General features: G+C 44.6%; 2 protein-coding genes across 2 annotated transcripts; both read right to left on the bottom strand.

The window, feature by feature from the left end:
• Positions 1-1022: 1022 nt before the first annotated feature.
• Positions 1023-2766, bottom strand: LOC140579515 (uncharacterized). The gene is made up of 7 exons (XM_072702253.1): positions 2378-2766; positions 2140-2292; positions 1917-2054; positions 1764-1823; positions 1492-1620; positions 1271-1312; positions 1023-1103 (listed from the first exon to the last, which is right to left on the bottom strand). Exons 1-7 carry the CDS (start codon positions 2468-2470, stop codon positions 1023-1025), a joined length of 696 nt encoding a protein of 231 aa, XP_072558354.1. The 5' UTR covers positions 2471-2766.
• On the bottom strand, positions 2763-6748 carry LOC140578847 (uncharacterized). Its single transcript, XM_072700879.1, has 7 exons — positions 6669-6748; positions 4115-4543; positions 3927-3987; positions 3741-3844; positions 3381-3653; positions 3195-3288; positions 2763-2905 (listed from the first exon to the last, which is right to left on the bottom strand). The coding sequence occupies exons 2-7, from the start codon at positions 4211-4213 to the stop codon at positions 2859-2861; spliced, it is 678 nt and encodes a 225-aa protein (XP_072556980.1). The 5' UTR covers positions 4214-4543; positions 6669-6748; the 3' UTR covers positions 2763-2858.
• Positions 6749-20188: the final 13440 nt, after the last annotated feature.

Genomic DNA, 20188 nt, shown 5'->3' with positions numbered 1-20188 from the left:
CATTCAGAGAAGTGAGCTGTGTGTTGCCCCTATGATTAAGTTCTTAAGACAGCATTACCATTAATGCATTAGCAATGTTTGTACTTACGAAACATTTGACATTTTAAAAACTATGGCACACCTGCTCCTCCTCCAGTGTCTTCTTGGATGCAGCAGGTCTCCGCCGATGGTCCACCGTAGACGTCTAAGAAATGACAAAGCATAAGAAAGATTGTTGCCGCCAAGAGGACATTCAGAGAAGTGAGCTGTGTGTTGCCCCTATGATTAAGTTCTTAAGACAGCATTACCATTAATGCATTAGCAATGTTTGTACTTACGAAACATTTGACATTTTAAAAACTATGGCACACCTGCTCCTCCTCCAGTGTCTTCTTGGATGCAGCAGGTCTCCGCCGATGGTCCACCGTAGATGTCTAAGAAATGACAAAGCATAACAAAGATTGTTGCCGCCAAGAGGAACAGTCAGAGAAGTGAGCTGTGTGTTGCCCCTATGATTAAGTTCTTAAGACAGCATTACCATTAATCCATTAGCAATGTTTGTACTTACGAAACATTTGACATTTTAAAAACTATGACACACCTGCTCCTCCTCCAGTGTCTTCTTGGATGCAGCAGGTCTCCGCCGATGGTCCACCGTAGACGTCTAAGAAATGACAAAGCATAAGAAAGATTGTTGCCGCCAAGAGGAACATTCAGAGAAGTGAGCTGTGTGTTGCCCCTATGATTAAGTTCTTAAGACAGCATTACCATTAATGCATTAGCAATGTTTGTACTTACGAAACATTTGACATTTTAAAAACTATGGCACACCTGCTCCTCCTCCAGTGTCGTCTTGGATGCAGCAGGTCTCCGCCGATGGTCCACCGTAGACGTCTAAGAAATGACAAAGCATAAGAAAGATTGTTGCCGCCAAGAGGAACATTCAGAGAAGTGAGCTGTGTGTTGCCCCTATGATTAAGTTCTTAAGACAGCATTACCATTAATGCATTAGCAATGTTTGTACTTACGAAACATTTGACATTTTAAAAACTATGGCACACCTGCTCCTCCTCCAGTGTCGTCTTGGATGCAGCAGGTCTCCGCCGATGGTCCACCATAGACGTCTAAGAAATGACAAAGCATAAGAAAGATTGTTGCCGCCAAGAGGAACATTCAGAGAAGTGAGCTGTGTGTTGCCCCTATGATTAAGTTCTTAAGACAGCATTACCATTAATGCATTAGCAATGTTTGTACTTACGAAACATTTGACATGTTAAAAACTATGACACACCTTCTCCTCTTCCCATCTCTTCTTGGAAGCAGCACGTCTCCGCTGATGTTCCATGGTAGATGTTAAATCACAAAGAAAAAGAAACATTTTCTTATACCATTTGTTAGTGTTTTTTGCACTAAAAACCGGCAGGATTAGCATTGTTTAAATGCTGTTGTGTAAGCAACCTGAAAATATCTTGTGACTGTTACACAAACATAAATAAATTTAATCCAAATTACCTTCCTGCTCTTCGTACCACCTGTGGATTCCAAAGCGCCACATGCTGGAACAAAGCGGTCCATCTTCTCCTGAACTGCAGGGCTGAACCACACCGGATTTAGGGGGATGGAACACTCCAACAAGTTTCCCTGTCAAGTAAAATTTCACAGAGATGAGAAATAAATATATATATATATATATATATATATATATATATATATATATATATATATATATATGACATAAGCATGCACAATTTATTTGTCATATGTAGTGTTAAGAGAAAACACACCTGCTGGCCAGCCATCCTCCTACTCTCCTGAGTGTGTTCACCCTGCACGCGCTGCCTCTTCTATTGTGATTAAAAAACAAAGTTTTGTTGGAGAAGTACTGATGAAACATCCCGTAAAAAATAGGCCACCAAGTTACAGCATGCATCCATTACCTGCTGAACAAGCGTCCAGTCGAACGGGTTGGAAGCACGTGGCACAGTCACCTCGCCAACCACAACCAACTTGGGGGAGACTCGTCTGACCACTGGTGGTGAAGTCTTCAGGGTAGCTGGTGCCTTAGAAGGAGCCGCCTGCAATTCAAAGAGTTTGTTTAGGCTCCATAGACCGCAATGTGGTTGCATATAAGCTGCAATGCATGTAATGGACCATCATTACCACAACCAAATTGGGGGGCACTGGTCTCTCCACTGGTGGTGAAGTCTTCGGAGAGGCCGGTGCATCTGGAGTAGCTGCCTGTAGTTGCAAAGAGGCAGCATCCCAGAGCAACCATGTAAGGATCTCCATCCCTACATTGTCACTTAGGTGCACCTGCCAGACATAGTCACACGTAAACAAATGTAGACATTGACAGTAAATCTTCATTAGCATTTTTACAGCAACATGTTTTACGTACGCCATCTTTGCACCACAGCTCCAGGCGACTCAGCGGGAAGTGTTCAGCAACGGATAGGTACCGAATACCTAGAAGAAAAAGCAGTTCAACCATGAATCTTATTTCTAGCCAGCCTAGAATTTTGTAATACTGCACAGATAAAGTAGAAATGTGTAGCAAGAGAATAAAATATTAATTTAATTTGAGATGAAATTAATTACGATTTACTGTGTGCTGAAGGACAAATGTCATTGCTCAACCAAGGAAATTTTAGACTGCAAAAACATGTTGATCGTTATGACAGAAACACTCGTGTGGCAAAAGAGTCACTTTTCCCCGAGTGAGGGGGTCTATTAACACAGGTAAACTGAGGAATCAAACAGGTGAACTTAGGTAGGGGTGGGGGCGCAGTGGTTTTGGCTGCAAATAAGGCTTTGGCAAAGGCGAGGGGTCCGTGAGGACTGGAGGGCAGGAACGGAAACAGGACAAAGGGACGCAGAGGTCAACAAGTGGCACCGACAGGCGTGGCTTGTAGGAACAGAACTCGAGCTGTGGGAAGAGAACAGAGAGAGCCGCTCGGCATGTGCCGAGCGGGACACAACAACAATACCTCGCCCCGTGTGTGGGGAGACAATCCTGTTTAAGGGATCCCACGCAGGTGCGGCTTGTTAGCCCTCATCCGCAAGGTGGTTTGGGATGTGGGTGTAACATTGATATTTCATTGACAGTAACAAAACAGCTCCCCAAATAATGGTAATAGCTGTCTTTTTGAACTTTTAAAGCAATTTTGTATTTTTGTTAAATAATCTTCTTAAAAAGAGCAGTGTTTTGTACATACCCTCCTGAGCGGCCACACGATGGTACTCCTGGCGCAGGAGACGTTGCACTGCTTCATCCACGGTGAGACGTGTAGGGAAATCCAGAACAACCACCTGTATTTATTTAAAAAGAATAACAATCATTTAAACAATATTTAATTCGCAAGATTTCAATGAACGAATGCATTGAAAAAATAAAGAGTTACATTAGGCCAGCGGTTGCAGAGAGTGGTGAGCAGCCTCCTGAAGTCAGCTCCAGCCTCGGTGATGGTCCTGCTGGCGGTCAAGTTGTTGCTGGGTGCTAACACGCAGACTACCTCGGGTGTCCGAGGAAGAACTGCATGCAGCACCTCACGCCTCAACTCAGCCGCGCTCGCCCCTGGAGTCGACATCAACCCGAAGGAGAGTCGGCCCTGTGGCATGGTGACAAACCCATCTACGATCGCTCGCAAATGGGAGTCACCAACCAACAGAGCTAACTGCAAAAGGAAAAGCACAATACATGATTGAAAATGATCAGTTAATCGTGAAGAGCAAAATGTATGTAAAGAACAAAACAGAATTACCTTCTTCTCCGGGTCCTCGGCTGGAATAACCAACTTGTGGCTCCGTCCAGTCACACGAGATAGTGGCCACCGCCTCACCCGATGACGAAAGCCAGTCCCACGGCCTATTTAGAGACACACAGAAACCAAGATAAAACTTTCAATTCTTGGAGCAGTCAACGAAATGAACACACAAGCACTACATACGTGAAGAGAGGTATGTTGCCATCTGCTGGGGTTCCTCTTGGAAGGCCGTGGAACGTGACACCTACAACAGGTTTTCATCAAAGTTTTTGATAAGTACAATGGCATCATGACACTGTAACAAAGTAAAATTACTAGCAGCCACTGTAATGAGAACAGAAGAAGACTTTTCTGATTTGTAGGTTAGATACCTCCTTGGTGACGTCATATGGGCAAATCGGAGGATCTGCCAGGTCCAGCTTCCTCCATCTCTTCTTGGCAGCCTCTGAACGACTCCCTTTACGCGGCATCCTCTCTGGTGTAAACCTGTGAAATACACAAAAACTGGCAAGAACAAGGTTATCTCCACCCAAAGTGGATGGAGAGCGGACAAGCAGAAAAATGTAGAAGATGCAGTTATGGAACAACTTCTAGAAATATGTATATGTTTTTTGTAGGTAGTGTGTGTGTGTGTGTGTGTGGGCACGGGAGGTGTGGATGTGTGTGGGTATTTAAAATGACAGTTATTAATGGATGTGTGTTAAGGTTTTTTTTCTCTTTTTTGTGGTAATGTGCTGACTGCAATGTACTTTATGATGTGTGGTGATGCCAAAGCACAGCAGCTCTCACAGAATGAGGAACTGTAAAGAGAAGCAGAATAGATCGGAATTATTTGTACTGTAGAACATTACTTTGCAAAAACTGTTTTAGCAAGAAACCCGAGTGCAATGAAAAAGCCTACATTGTAATTTCATATAGCCTGTTCGACATAGTTGATCAAACACAAAAGCCATTATTGTGAACTGCTAGTTTTATCCATAGTGCCCTGAATTTCTCTTCTCGACATGTGAGTTTATTTAGGAAACCATCTCAACACAAGGCGAAATGTCAAACCATATGTATAGCAAGCCACGATGCAGCGTAGGATTTATTTTTGTGTTGCTGTGGTAGCCTCTCTGAAGCCTGAAGTCTAATAACCACTGCACTATTGAAACTGACACGTCTTGAAAGTAATAATTAGGCAAATGAGAAATATAATTTAAAGAATTCATGTAATTAAATTAAAAGGTGTTGACACAGTAGTAGTTTAAGGATGTGCATAATTATGGAACCAGAGTATTATAAGTTTGTAGAGCAGTGTGTAGACTTTTTATATGAAATATATATTGCAACCAATACATGGGGGGTTATCACAACATACTCTGCTAACATACTCGATTATTATTAATTATGGAATGACACTGAAAGACCAGCAAAGCAGTCACAAACTCTGTCAGTTATACAGTGATGCCAACCACAGCATGACAATACCCTCACAGCACACCGAGCTATGAAATACTGACTTAGTTACCTGCCAAATGTAAGAATGCTTAGAGTATTTCATTCATTCATTAAGCAATGCAATTGTACAAAACTGCAGGAACATTCAATAAACTTCAATACAGAAATGCAAATCAATAAGGATTTTTTTAAAAACATTTACACATTTAGCAATACAAGTTTCTTGTAAGAAAATGACATTCAATACAAAGTACTTCATACATACAATACACGTTCAATGTACTGATGTAGCAAGTCCTTTTTTGCACATTTCGCACCTCATTTAATTTCAGTTCATTTGCACAACACCCACTCATACACGTAAGGGATAATGTACAGGCAGCCGGTAGTTATCGCAGAAATAAGCCCCGACAGTGTGATCAGGACCCGACGCGAAGCGGAGGGTCTTGTATCACACTGAAGGGGCTTATTTCGCGATAACTACCGGCTGCCTGTACATTATCCCGCTTATTACGCGGCTACATGCCACATAAGGAAAAAAAACTGGACATGAATATGAATTTGAAACATTTTATTGGCATATTTGTTTTAAATTAACATTTTTAAACGGTAATCTTTGTTGGTGCGGAGGGATTTTAAACATACAAGTTGTACCGGCTATGCGTTATTACTTTGGAGCGGTTATTATTTGAAAAGAACGAACCTGCAAATGTCTCAACTGACCAATCAGAATCAAGCATTCCAGAGAGCCGTGTAATAAAACGAAATAACATGTCTGTATCCAAAATCACACACTGCATTTCACATACTATGTGAATTAACCTTATCAAACCTAAGGTACTTTGAGCTATTTTTGTATTCCATTAGATTTATGCTTATTATATTGTATGGACATAAGTTAGCAACATATGACTTATGGTTTTGTTTCCAGGACTTTCTGGGCTACTCAGATATATAATAATTTGATGTGTACATAAAATATTATAGTTTTCATGAGGAAAAATCGGTCGCGAGTACAGTAAAATCCAGTTATAACGGACTTCAAGGGACTTGGCAAAGCAATCCGTTATATCCAAAGTTCGTTATATGTAGGGTTGCTGTACGGCCAGAACAGAACTACAGGACACCATTTACTCCTGCCACACCCCAGCAGACAACCTTGTGGCATAAATTATTATATTTTACGTGTAGTAATCTAACTTTACCTGACCAGATGCATGACTATTAATAATCACCGGCACGTCAGGCGCCTTGTAGGCGGAGCTGCATGTCCGTTTTAGCCGAACAAAACTACAGCTAAAAGCTGTATAATGGACATGCTTTAGGGGGAAAGCGGAGCCCCACGCGAACACGGGGAGAGCACGCAAGGTCCACACAGAAAGGCCAACCGAATGATCGAACCGAGATCCTTCTCCGATAAACACTGCGCCACCGTGCAGCCGCAAACTACAGTTGAAAAGGTTAAATAAAAAAGCAGATGCTTACCAGCTCGACGTGTGACGTTTAGATAGTCAGGAAACTCGTAGCAATGCAATATGAAATCCAGTAGCTTTTGTCTCAACCAACCGCCAAAACCACCTGCAACTTCCAGAAAGATCTGGGAAGTTATATATGGTATGAAAAAATCATTCGTATTGGACAATTCTTTTCATCCAACATCCAATCATATGTGAGTAGTGGCACATAGCAACGGCATAGCAACCACCTTGTATGCATGCAAGCGATTCTGGAAGTCTGGACCTAGTCTAAACGGGGCACATATGACTCAATGTGGGCGCGCATTAGGGGTGGGCGATATGGAGGAAAATATTTTATCACAATGGGTTTATATTTAAATCACGATTTTATCAGGTTTTTAACATGAGTTTGTGACGATTTTTTTTTACTATTGTGCAAATGATTGAACAACGCAACTAAATTATTTCTAACTATAAAGCATTTAGGCACGCACGTCTTCAGGCTTCGTGTATACCGGCAAATCAACTTCCGGCTTTTGTATGCCTGTCATAAATCCGAACGACAACGCTATCATTTATAGTTTTTAATCTTTATGGTTATATATATTTTAACAGTAGTGTCATACGCCTTTGTCAGAGATAACTTAATTCACCGTAAAATGGGTTTATTGTGTGTACCCTAGTATTAAGTGTTAAATCTTAAAATATTCATTCACCCCAGAAATGCATGTCCCGTATGTTGAAATCTGTGTGCTTCTGTTACCATTACTGTCTTCTAATTGTATTTTTTATTTATCTATCCTTTGTTTAACTAGGAAGGTTCCATTGAGATACAATATCTCGTCTTCCAGGAAGTTCTAGCTAAGATGGCAGAAAATAAGAAAAGTAAGATAAAAGTTTCATGTATGAACATACATACAGAGATGATTAATATGAACACAAACTGAGAAACATAGAAATACTAAAGCTATACATACAAGTTATATTGAACAATGACACTGTTGTTTAAGCTCAGAGTTTAAGAGATTTTTAAACACAATCAGGGAAGGCAAGGAGTCTAAATTCAATATATTTTGCAATGTATTATATAAGCTGGATTTTCTCAGTTCTGTGCGTGTGGTGGGAGGCTGAAAGAGAAGTGTAAATGATGAACGGGTACAGTATGTATTAGTGCAGAATGTGTTGGGTTGGGGCGGTGTGTGGGTGGGAGTTTGTGGGTTGGGGGAGCGTGTGTGTGAGTGCTACTTGGGATGTGTCTATGTGGGTGTTTGTGGGTAATGTAGGTAGGTGTTTGTTAGTGGGGGATGTGTGTATGTCAGAGGATGGATAGGCGTAGGTAGCTAGTGGATAGGTTGATAAGTAGTTGCAAAGCATTGCTAGGCAGTAGCTAGGGTGTCGATAAGTCTTGCTAGGTGGTTACTAGGGTGGTGCTATGCATTACTAGGTGGTCGCTATGGTGTTGCTAGGTGCTGCAAGGTAGTTGCTAGGGTGTTAGAAGGCGTTCCTACGGTCTCAGTAGCTGGTTGCTAGGCATATTGAGAAGGTTGCTAAGTTGTTGCTATGCAATTGTAGGTGGTCGCTATGGTGATGCTAGACAATGCTAGGTGGTTGCTAGGTGCTGCAAGGTGGTTGCTATGGTGTTGCTATGCATTTCTAGGTGGTTGCTATGGTATTGCTAGGTGGTTGGTAAGTGCTGCAAGGTGGCTGTTAAGGTGGCAGAAGTCGTAGCTATAGTCTAAGTAGGTGGTTGCTAGGCATAGCTAGATGGTTGCTATGCAACTGTAGGTGGTTGCTAACGTGTTGTTAGGTGGTTGCTAGGTGCTGCAAGGTGGTTGCTAGGTTGTGTGATGACATTACTATGGTGTCATTAGCTGGTTGCTAGGCATTGCTACGTGGATGCTATGGTGTTGCTATGCAATTATAGGTGGTTGATACAGTGTTGCATGGTGGTTGCTAGGTGCTGCAAGGTGGTTGTAATGATGTCTGAAGGCGTTGCTATGGTCTAAGTAGGTGGTTGATAGGCATAGCTAGGTCGTTGTTATGGTGTTGCTAGGTGGTTGGTAGGTGCTGCAAGGTGGTTATTATGTTGTCATAAGGCGTTGTTATGGTCTCAGTAGCTGGTTGCTAGGTGGTTGCTAGGCATAGCTAAATGGTTGCTATGGTGTTGCTATGCATTGTTTGTTGGTTGCTATGGTGATGCTAGGTGGTGGCAAGCTGCTGCAAGGTGTTTGCTACGGTGTCAGAAGGCGTTGCTAAGATCTCAGTAGCTGGTTGCTAGGTGTTGCTAGGTGGTTGCTATGGTGTTGCAATGCATTTCTAGGTGGTAGCTATGGTGTTGCTAGGAGGTTGCAAGGTGGTTGTTACAGTGTCAGAAGGCGTTGCTATGTTCTAAGTAGGTGGTTGCTAGACATAGTTAAATGGTTGCTATGGTGTTGCTATGCATTTTTTGGTGGTTGCTATGGTGTTGCTAGGTGGTTGCTAGATGCTGCAAGGTGGTTGCTATGGCGTCAGAAGGCATTGCTATGGTCTCAGTAGCTGGTTGCTAGGCATAGCTAGATGGTTGCTATGGTGTTGCTATGCAATTCTAGGTGGTTGCTAAGGTGTTGCTAGGTGGTTGTTAGGTGCTGCAAGTGGGTTGCTATGATGTCAGATGTGGTTGCTATGGTCTCAGTAGCTGGTTGCTAGGCATAGCTAGATGGTTGCTATGGTGTTGCTATGCAATTCTAGGTGGTTGCTAAGGTGTTGCTAGGTGCTGCAAGCGGGTTGCTATGATGTCAGAAGGCGTTGCTATGGTCTCAGTAGCTGGTTGCTAGGCATAGCTAGATGGTTGCTATGGTGTTGCTATGCATTTATTGGTGGTTGCTATGGTGTTGCTAGGTGGTTGCTAGCTGCTGCAAGGTGGTTGCTATGATGTCAGAAGGCGTCGCTATGGTCTCAGTAGCTGGTTGCTAGGCATAGCTAGATGGTTGCTATGGTGTTGCTATGCAATTCTAGGTGGTTGCTAAGGTGTTGCTAGGTGGTTGTTAGGTGCTGCAAGTGGGTTGCTATGATGTCAGATGTGGTTGCTATGGTCTCAGTAGCTGGTTGCTAGGCATAGCTAGATGGTTGCTATGGTGTTGCTATGCAATTCTAGGTGGTTGCTAACGTGTTGCTAGGTGCTGCAAGCGGGTTGCTATGATGTCAGAAGGCGTTGCTATGGTCTCAGTAGCTGGTTGCTAGGCATAGCTAGATGGTTGCTATGGTGTTGCTATGCATTTATTGGTGGTTGCTATGGTGTTGCTAGGTGGTTGCTAGCTGCTGCAAGGTGGTTGCTATGATGTCAGAAGGCGTCGCTATGGTCTTAGTAGCTGGTTGCTAGGCATAGCTAGATGGTTGCTATGGTGTTGCTATGCAATTATCGGTGGTTGCTATGGTGTTGCTAGGTGGTTGCTATGGTGTCAGAAGGCGTTGCTATGGTCTCAGTAGCTGGTTGCTAGGTGGTTGCTAGGCATAGCTAGGTGGTTGCTATGGTGTTGCTATGCAATTTTAGATGGTTACTAAGGTGTTGCTAGGTGGTTGCTATGGTGTCAGAAGGCGTTGCTATGGTGTCAGTAGCTGGTTGCTAGATGGTTGCTAGGCATAGCTAGGTGGTTGCTATGGTGTTGCTATGCAATTGTAGGTGGTTGCTATGGTGTTGCTAGGTGGTTGCTAGGTGCTGCAAGGTGGTTGCTAGGTTGTGCGATGGCGTTCCTATGGTGTCAGTAGCTGGTAGCTAGGCATTGCTATGTGGTTGCTATGCAGTTGCTATGTAATTATAGGTGGTTGCTATGGTGTTGCTAGGCATCGCTAGGTGGTTGCTACGGTGCTGGTAGGCGTTTGGTGATGAGGCCTAAGGTTTAATATTAAGTGTTGATGATGTGGCATGAACAGTGGCTGAATAGCACAAGTTTGACTGAAATGCATTGAAGTCAATGGGAGAGAACGAGGGATGAAAGACGAGTGCGGGTCAAGATGTTGGACTTTGGGTGTGGGGTGATGAGGCCTAAGGTTAAATACCGAGTCTTGTTGCCGTGGTATGAACGCTGGCCGAGTGGGAAAACTTTGACTGAAATGCATTGAAGTCAATGGGAGAGAACGAGGGATGAAAGACGAGTGCGGGTCAAGATGGTGGTCTTAAGGTGTTGGGTGATGATGCCTGAGGTTGAATACCGAGTCTTGTTGCTGTGGTATGAACGCTGGCCCAGTGGGAAAACTTTGACTGAAATGCATTGAAGTCAATGGGAGAGAACGAGGGATGAAAGACGAGTGTGCGTCAAGATGGTGGACTTGGGTTGTTGGGTGATGAGGCCTAAGGTTGAATACCCAGTCTTGTTGCTGCAGTATGAACGCTGGCCGAGTGGGAAAACTTTGACTAAAATGCATTGAAGTTAATGGGAGAGAACGAGGGATGAAAGACGAGTGCGGGTCAAGATGTTGGACTTGCGGTGTTTAGTGATGAGGCCTACGGTATAATACCGAGTCTTGTTGCTGTGGTATGAACACTGGCCCAGTGGGAAAACTTTGACTGAAATGCATTGAAGTCAATGGGAGAGAACGAGGGATGAAAGACGAGTGCGGGTGAAGATGGTGGTCTTAGGGTGTTGCGTGATGAGGCCTAAGGTTGAATACCAAGTCTTGTTGCTCTGGTATGAACGCTGGCCGAGTAGGAAAACTTTGACTAAAATGCATTGAAGTCAATGGGAGAGAACGAGGGATGAAAGACGAGTGCGGGTCAAGTTGGTTGACTTGGGGTGTTGGGTGAATAGGCCTGAGGTTGAATACCGAGTGTTATTGCTGTGGCATGAACACTGGCCGAGTAGGAAAACTTTGACTGAAATGCATTGAAGTCAATGGGAGAGAACGAGGGATGAAAGATGAGTGCGGGTCAAGATGTTGGACTTGGGGTGTTGGGTGATGAGGCCTAAGGTTGAATACCAAGTCTTGTTGCTCTGGTATGAACGCTGGCCGAGTGGGACAACTTTGACTGAAATGCATTGAAGTCAATGGGCCATTCACTCCCATGAAAAAAGATGCGCCTTACTACTATTCACATGGCTAATGCTAGGTAAAAGTTAGCATTTAATGCATTCCTATGGGATTTTTAGTGTGTTTTAACGTGAATAACGTCGCCATGGTAACATATTCTGCGCAGAAAAGTAATAGCACACCTCACACCATGAAGGACTCACTTTTGATATATAGCTTGCCTGGCTGCACGCTACGGCACGACCCGCATTAATTGCCGAAAATCACGGAAGAATAATAATAATAAACAAGCTGGTTGCTATGATGTCAGAAGGCGTTGCTATGGTCTCAGTAGCTGGTTGCTAGGCATAGCTAGATGGTTGCTATGGTGTTGCTATGCAATTCTAGGTAGTTGCTAAGGTGTTGCTAGGTGGTTGCTATGTTGTCAGATGGCGTTGCTATGGTCTCAGTAGCTGGTTGCTAGGCATAGCTAGATGGTTGCTATGGTGTTGCTATGCAATTCTAGGTGGTTGCTAAGGTGTTGCTAGGTGGTTGCTAGGTGCTGCTAGTGGGTTGCTATGATGTCAGAAGGCGTTGCTAAGGTTTCAGTAGCTGGTTGCTAGGCATAGCTAGATGGTTGCTATGGTGTTGCTATGCAATTCTAGGTGGTTGCTAAGGTGTTGCTAGGTGGTTGCTATGTTGTCAGAAGGTGTTGCTATGGTCTCAGTAGCTGGTTGCTAGGCATAGCTAGATGGTTGCTAAGGTGTTGCTATGAAATTGTAGGTAGTTGCTAAGCTGTTGCTAGGTGGTTGCTAGGCAGTTGCTATGTGTTTGGTGATGAGGCCTGAGGTTTAATACCAAGTCTTGTTGCTGTGGCATTAACACTGGCCAAGTGGCAAAACTTTGATTGAAATGCATTGAAGTCAATGGGAGAGAACGAGGGATGAAAGACGAGTGCGGGTCAAGATGATGGACTTGGGGTGTTGGGTGATGAGGCCTAAGGTTGAATACCGAGTCTTGTTGCTGTGGTATGAACGCTGGCCGAGAGGGACAACTTTGACTGAAATGCATTGAAGTCAATGGGAAAGAACGAGGGATGAAAGACGAGTTTGGGTCAAGATGTTGGACTTGTGGTGTTGGGTGATGAGGCCTAAGGTTGAATACCGAATCTTGTTGCTGTGGCATAAACGTTGGCCCAGTGGGAAAACTTTGACTGAAATGCATTGAAGTCAATGGGAGAGAACGAGGGATGAAAGACGAGTGCGGGTCAAGATGGTGGACTTGGGGTGTTGGGTGATGAGGCCTAAGGTTGAATACCGAGTCTTGTTGCTGTGGTATGAATGCTGGCCGAGTGGGACAACTTTGACTGAAATGCATTGAAGCCAATGGGCCATTCACTCCCATGAAAAAAGATGCGCCTTACTACTATTCACATGGCTAATGCTAGGTAAAAGTTAGCATTTAATGCATTCCTATGGGATTTTTAGTGTGTTTTAACGTGAATAACGTCGCCATGGTAACATATTCTGCGCAGAAAAGTAATAGCACACCTCACACAACCAAGGACTCACTTTTGATATATAGATTGCCTGGCTGCACGTTACGGTACGACCCGCATTAATTGCCGAAAATCTACGGAAGAATAATAATAATAACTAGAAACGAAAATTCCTGAAGAAATTTTGAGATGGGCCTATTCTGCTGACCGAGGAAGAGCCTGTGCTACTAATAAAGTGGCTGGTCTGTGCACTGCTAGGTGATTGCTATGATGTTGCTAGTTTGGTGCTATGGTGCTGCTAGGTGGTTGCTGTAGTGCCGCTAGGCATTGCTAGGTGGTTGCAATGTTGTTATTAGGCATTGCAAGGGTGTTGGTAGCTGGTTGCTAGGCGTTGCTACATGGTTGCTATGGTGTTGCTAGGTGGTTGCTTTGGTGTTGCATGGTGGTTGCTAGGTGCTGCAAGGTGTTTGCTATGGCGTCAGAAGGCATTGCTATGGTCTCAGTAGCTGGTTGCTAGGCATAGCTAGATGGTTGCTATGGTGTTGCTATGCAATTCTAGGTGGTTGCTATGGTGTTGCTAGGTGGTTGCTAGGTGCTGCAAGTGGGTTGCTAAGATGTCAGAAGGCGTTGCTAAGGTCTCAGTAGCTGGTTGCTAGGCATAGCTAGGTGGTTGCTATGGTGTTGCTATGCAATTCTAGGTGGTTGCTAAGGTGTTGCTAGGTGGTTGCTAGGTGCTGCAAGTGGGTTGCTATGATGTCAGAAGGCGTTGCTAATGTGTCAGTAGCTGGTTGCTAGGCTTAGCTAGATGGTTGCTATGGTGTTGCTATGCAATTCTAGGTGGTTGCTAAGGTGTTGCTAGGTGGTTGCTAGGTGCTGCAAGTGGGTTGCTATGATGTCAGAAGGCGTTGCTATGGTCTCAGTAGCTGGTTGCTAGGCATAGCTAGATGGTTGCTATGGTGTTGCTATGCAATTCTAGGTGGTTGCTAAGGTGTTGCTAGGTGGTTGCTATGATGTCAGAAGGCGTTGCTAAGGTCTCAGTAGCTGGTTGCTAGGCATAGCTAGATGGTTGCTATGGTGTTGCTATGCAATTGTAGGTGGTTGCTAAGGTGTTGCTAGGTGGTTGCTAGGTGCTGCAAGTGGGTTGCTATGATGTCAGAAGGCGTTGCTAAGGTCTCAGTAGCTGGATGCTAGGCATAGCTAGATGGTTGCTATGGTGTTGCTATGCAATTCTAGGTGGTTGCTAAGGTGTTGCTAGGTGGTTGCTAGGTGCTGCAAGTGGGTTGCTATGATGTCAGAAGCCGTTGCTATGTTCTCAGTAGCTGGTTGCTAGGCATAGCTAGATGGTTGCTATGGTGTTGCTATGCAATTCTAGGTGGTTGCTATGGTGTTGCTAGGTGGTTGCTAGGTGCTGCAAGGTGGTTGCTAGGTTGTGGGATGGCGTTCCTATGGTGTCAGTAGCTGGTAGCTAGGCGTTGCTATGTGGTTGCTATGCAGTTGCTATGTAATTATAGGTGGTTGCTATGGTGTTGCTAGGCATCGCTAGGTGGTTGCTACAGTGCTGCTAGGCGTTTGGTTATGAGGCCTAAGGTTGAATATTAAGTGTTGATGATGTGGCATGAACAGTGGCTGAATAGCACAAGTTTGATTGAAATGCATTGAAGTCAATGGGAGAGAACGAGGGATGAAAGACGAGTGCGGGTCAAGATGATGGACTTGGGGTGTTGGGTGATGAGGCCTAAGGTTGAATACCGAGTCTTGTTGCTGTGGTATGAACGCTGGCCGAGAGGGACAACTTTGACTGAAATGCATTGAAGTCAATGGGAAAGAACGAGGGATGAAAGACGAGTGTGGGTCAAGATGTTGGACTTGTGGTGTTGGGTGATGAGGCCTAAGGTTGAATACCGAATCTTGTTGCTGTGGCATAAACGTTGGCCCAGTGGGAAAACTTTGACTGAAATGCATTGAAGTCAATGGGAGAGAACGAGGGATGAAAGACGAGTGCGGGTGAAGATGGTGGTCTAAAGGTGTTTGGTGATGAGGACTAAGGTTGAATTCCTAGTCTTGTTGCTGTGGTATGAACACTGGCCGAGTAGGAAATCTTTGACTAAAATGTATTGAAGTCAATGGGAGAGAACGAGGGATGAAAGACGAGTGCGGGTCAAGATGGTGGACTTGGGGTGTTGGGTGATGAGGCCTAAGGTTGAATACCGAGTCTTGTTGCTGTGGTATGAACGCTGGCCGAGTGGGACAACTTTGACTGAAATGCATTGAAGCCAATGGGCCATTCACTCCCATGAAAAAAGATGCGCCTTACTACTATTCACATGGCTAATGCTAGGTAAAAGTTAGCATTTAATGCATTCCTATGGGATTTTTAGTGTGTTTTAACGTGAATAACGTCGCCATGGTAACATATTCTGCGCAGAAAAGTAATAGCACACCTCACACCATGAAGGACTCACTTTTGATATATAGCTTGCCTGGCTGCACGCTACGGCACGACCCGCATTAATTGCCGAAAATCACGGAAGAATAATAATAATAAATAATAATAATAAAGTTTTTTTTTCGACTTTGAGAGGCAACTGCACGCAATCCGTAAGCAGTACGGAGACAAACGATATGTCAATCCGTGCAGCTAAGTAAGCCCTACGATTTGGCACCAAAGTGAGTTCCGTGCCTTTCACGGGCTCAGCGCAAATTGGCAAAATGTAGTTTACTAGGTGAAGAACAATATGGGCCTTTCATTACATGAATAGGCCCATAATAAATAAAGTTTTTATTTTTCGACTTTGAGAGGCAATTGCACGCAATCCGTAAGAAGTACGGAGACAATCGATATGTCAATCCGTGCAGCTAAGTAAGTCCTACGATTTGGCACCAAAGTGAGCTCCGTGCCTTTCACGGGCTCAGCGCAAATTGGCAAAATGTAGTTTACTAGGTGAAGAACAATATGGGCCTTTCATTACATGAATAGGCCCATAACTAGAAACGAAAATTCCTGAAGAAATTTTGAGATGGGCCTATTCTGCTGACCGTGTAAGAGCTTGTGCTACTAATAAAGTGGCTGGTCTGTGCAGTGCTAGGTGATTGCTATGATGTTGCTAGTTTGGTGCTATGGTGCTGCTAGGCGGTTGCTGTAGTGCCGCTAGGCATTGCTAGGTGGTTGCAATGTTGTTATTATGCATTGCAATGGTGTTGGAAACTGGTTGCTAGGCGTTGCTACATGGTTGCTATGGTGTTGCATGGTGGTTGCTAGGTGCTGCAATGTGTTTGCTATGGCATCAGAAGGCCTTGCTATGGTCTAAGTAGGTGGTTGCTAGACATAGTTAAATGGTTGCTATGGTGTTGCTATGCATTTTTTGGTGGTTGCTATGGTGTTGCTAGGTGGTTGCTAGGTGCTGCAAGGTGGTTGCTATGGCATCAGAAGGCATTGCTATGGTCTCAGTAGCTGGTTGCTAGGCATAGCTAGATGGTTGCTATGGTGTTGCTATGCAATTCTAGGTGGTTGCTAAGGTGTTGCTAGGTGGTTGCTAGGTGCTGCAAGTGGGTTGCTATGATGTCAGAAGGCGTTGCTATGGTCTCAGTAGCTGGTTGCTAGGCATAGCTAGATGGTTGCTATGGTGTTGCTATGCAATTGTAGGTGGTTGCTAAGGTGTTGCTAGGTGGTTGCTATGTTGTCAGAAGGTGTTGCTATGGGCTCAGTAGCTGGTTGCTAGGCATAGCTAGATGGTTGCTAAGGTGTTGCTATGAAATTGTAGGTAGTTGCTAAGGTGTTGCTAGGTGGTTGCTAGGCAGTTGCTAGGTGTTTGGTGATGAGGCCTGAGGTTGAATACCAAGTCTTGTTGCTGTGGCATTAACACTGGCTAATTGGCAAAACTTTGATTGAAATGCATTGAAGTCAATGGGAGAGAACGAGGGATGAAAGACGAGTGCGGGGGAAGATGTTGGACTTGGGGTGTTGGGTGATGAGGCCTGAGGTTGAATACCGAGTCTTATTGCTGTGGTATGAACGCTGGGCCAGTGGGAAAACTTTGACTGAAATGCATTGAAGTCAATGGGAGAGAACGAGGGATGAAAGACGAGTGCGGGGCAGTATGGGGGTCTGATGGTTTTGGTTGATGATGCCTGAGGTTGAATACCGAGTCTTATTGCTGTGGCATCAACCCTGGCCGAGTAGGAAAACTTTGACCGAAATGCATTAAAGTCAATGGGAGAGAACGAGGGATGAAAGACGAGTGCGGGTCAAGATGTTGGACTTGAGGTGTTGAGTGATGAGGCCTACGGTATAATACCGAGTCTTGTTGCTGTGGTATGAACGCTGGCCGAGTGGGAAAACTTTGACTGAAATGCATTGAAGTCAATGGGCCATTCACTCCCATGAAAAAAGATGCGCCTTACTACTATTCACATGGTTAGTCAGGCTAATGCTAGGTAAAAGTTAGCATTCAATGCATTCCTATGGGATTTTAAGTGTGTTTTAACGTGAATAACGTCGCCATGGTAACATATTCTGCGCAGAAAAGTAATAGCACACCTCACACCATGAAGGACTCACTTTTGATATATAGCTTGCCTGGCTGCACGCTACGGCACGACCCGCATTAATTGCCGAAAATCACGGAAGAATAATAATAATAAATAACTAGAAACGAAAATTCCTGAAGAAATTTTGAGATGGGCCTATTATGCTGACCGAGGAAGAGCCTGTGCTACTAATAAAGTGGCTGGTCTGTGCACTGCTAGGTGATTGCTATGATGTTGCTAGTTTGGTGCTATGGTGCTGCTAGGCGGTTGCTGTAGTGCCGCTAGGCATTGCTAGGTGGTTGCAATGTTGTTATTAGGCATTGCAAGGGTGTTGGTAGCTGGTTGCTAGGCGTTGCTACATGGTTGCTATGGTGTTGCATGGTGGTTGCTAGGTGCTGCAAGGTGTTTGCAATGGCATCAGAAGGCCTTGCTATGGTCTCAGCAGCTGGTTGCTAGGCATAGCTAAATGGTTGCTATGGTGTTGCTATTCATTTTTTGGTGGTTGCTATGGTGTTGCTAGGTGGTTGCTAGGTGCTGCAAGTGGGTTGCTATGATGTCAGAAGGCGTTGCTAAGGTCTCAGTAGCTGGTTGCTAGGGTGTTGCTATGCAATTATAGGTGGTTGCTAAGGTGTTGGTAGGTGGTTGCTAGGTGCTGCAAGTCGGTTGCTATGATGTCAGATGGCGTTGCTATGGTCTCAGTTGCTGGTTGCTAGGCATAGCTAGATGGTTGCTATGGTGTTGCTATGCAATTCTAGGTGGTTGCTAAGGTATGGGTAGGTGGTTGCTAGGTGCTGCAAGCTGGTTGCTATGATGTCAGAAGGCGTTGCTATGGTCTCAGTAGCTGGTTGCTAGGCATAGCTAGATGGTTGCTATGGTGTTGCTATGCAATTTTAGGTGGTTGCTAAGGTGTTGGTAGGTGGTTGCTAGGTGCTGCAAGCTGGTTGCTATGATGTCAGAAGGCGTTGCTATGGTCTCAGTAGCTGGTTGCTAGGCATAGCTAGATGGTTGCTATGGTGTTGCTATGCAATTCTAGGTAGTTGCTAAGGTGTTGCTAGGTGGTTGCTATGTTGTCAGATGGCGTTGCTATGGTCTCAGTAGCTGGTTGCTAGGCATAGCTAGATGGTTGCTATGGTGTTGCTATGCAATTCTAGGTGGTTGCTAAGGTGTTGCTAGGTGGTTGCTAGGTGCTGCTAGTGGGTTGCTATGATGTCAGAAGGCGTTGCTAAGGTTTCAGTAGCTGGTTGCTAGGCATAGCTAGATGGTTGCTATGGTGTTGCTATGCAATTCTAGGTGGTTGCTAAGGTGTTGCTAGGTGGTTGCTATGTTGTCAGAAGGTGTTGCTATGGTCTCAGTAGCTGGTTGCTAGGCATAGCTAGATGGTTGCTAAGGTGTTGCTATGAAATTGTAGGTAGTTGCTAAGCTGTTGCTAGGTGGTTGCTAGGCAGTTGCTATGTGTTTGGTGATGAGGCCTGAGGTTTAATACCAAGTCTTGTTGCTGTGGCATTAACACTGGCCAAGTGGCAAAACTTTGATTGAAATGCATTGAAGTCAATGGGAGAGAACGAGGGATGAAAGACGAGTGCGGGTCAAGATGATGGACTTGGGGTGTTGGGTGATGAGGCCTAAGGTTGAATACCGAGTCTTGTTGCTGTGGTATGAACGCTGGCCGAGAGGGACAACTTTGACTGAAATGCATTGAAGTCAATGGGAAAGAACGAGGGATGAAAGACGAGTTTGGGTCAAGATGTTGGACTTGTGGTGTTGGGTGATGAGGCCTAAGGTTGAATACCGAATCTTGTTGCTGTGGCATAAACGTTGGCCCAGTGGGAAAACTTTGACTGAAATGCATTGAAGTCAATGGGAGAGAACGAGGGATGAAAGACGAGTGCGGGTCAAGATGGTGGACTTGGGGTGTTGGGTGATGAGGCCTAAGGTTGAATACCGAGTCTTGTTGCTGTGGTATGAATGCTGGCCGAGTGGGACAACTTTGACTGAAATGCATTGAAGCCAATGGGCCATTCACTCCCATGAAAAAAGATGCGCCTTACTACTATTCACATGGCTAATGCTAGGTAAAAGTTAGCATTTAATGCATTCCTATGGGATTTTTAGTGTGTTTTAACGTGAATAACGTCGCCATGGTAACATATTCTGCGCAGAAAAGTAATAGCACACCTCACACAACCAAGGACTCACTTTTGATATATAGATTGCCTGGCTGCACGTTACGGTACGACCCGCATTAATTGCCGAAAATCTACGGAAGAATAATAATAATAACTAGAAACGAAAATTCCTGAAGAAATTTTGAGATGGGCCTATTCTGCTGACCGAGGAAGAGCCTGTGCTACTAATAAAGTGGCTGGTCTGTGCACTGCTAGGTGATTGCTATGATGTTGCTAGTTTGGTGCTATGGTGCTGCTAGGTGGTTGCTGTAGTGCCGCTAGGCATTGCTAGGTGGTTGCAATGTTGTTATTAGGCATTGCAAGGGTGTTGGTAGCTGGTTGCTAGGCGTTGCTACATGGTTGCTATGGTGTTGC

Source organism: Paramormyrops kingsleyae, chromosome 1 (genome assembly GCF_048594095.1).
Source record: "Paramormyrops kingsleyae isolate MSU_618 chromosome 1, PKINGS_0.4, whole genome shotgun sequence".
Classification (NCBI taxonomy): domain Eukaryota; kingdom Metazoa; phylum Chordata; class Actinopteri; order Osteoglossiformes; family Mormyridae; genus Paramormyrops; species Paramormyrops kingsleyae.
Note: the sequence above shows the minus strand (reverse complement) of the source record. Positions and strands in the feature narration are given on the sequence as shown.

Excerpts from the sequence above, each read along its gene's own strand:
- LOC140579515 (XM_072702253.1), bottom strand. The coding sequence starts at position 2,470 with ATGGTTGAACTGCTTTTTCTTCTAGGTATTCGGTACCTATCCGTTGCT. Across the intron at positions 1,824-1,916 it reads ACTGGACGCTTGTTCAGCAG|AAGAGGCAGCGCGTGCAGGG; the intron begins GTAATGGATGCA and ends TAATCACAATAG. Across the intron at positions 1,621-1,763 it reads GGAGGATGGCTGGCCAGCAG|GGAAACTTGTTGGAGTGTTC; the intron begins GTGTGTTTTCTC and ends TTTACTTGACAG.
- LOC140578847 (XM_072700879.1), bottom strand. The coding sequence starts at position 4,213 with ATGCCGCGTAAAGGGAGTCGTTCAGAGGCTGCCAAGAAGAGATGGAGG. Across the intron at positions 3,988-4,114 it reads CATATGACGTCACCAAGGAG|GTGTCACGTTCCACGGCCTT; the intron begins GTATCTAACCTA and ends AACCTGTTGTAG. Across the intron at positions 3,845-3,926 it reads GGCAACATACCTCTCTTCAC|GCCGTGGGACTGGCTTTCGT; the intron begins GTATGTAGTGCT and ends GTCTCTAAATAG.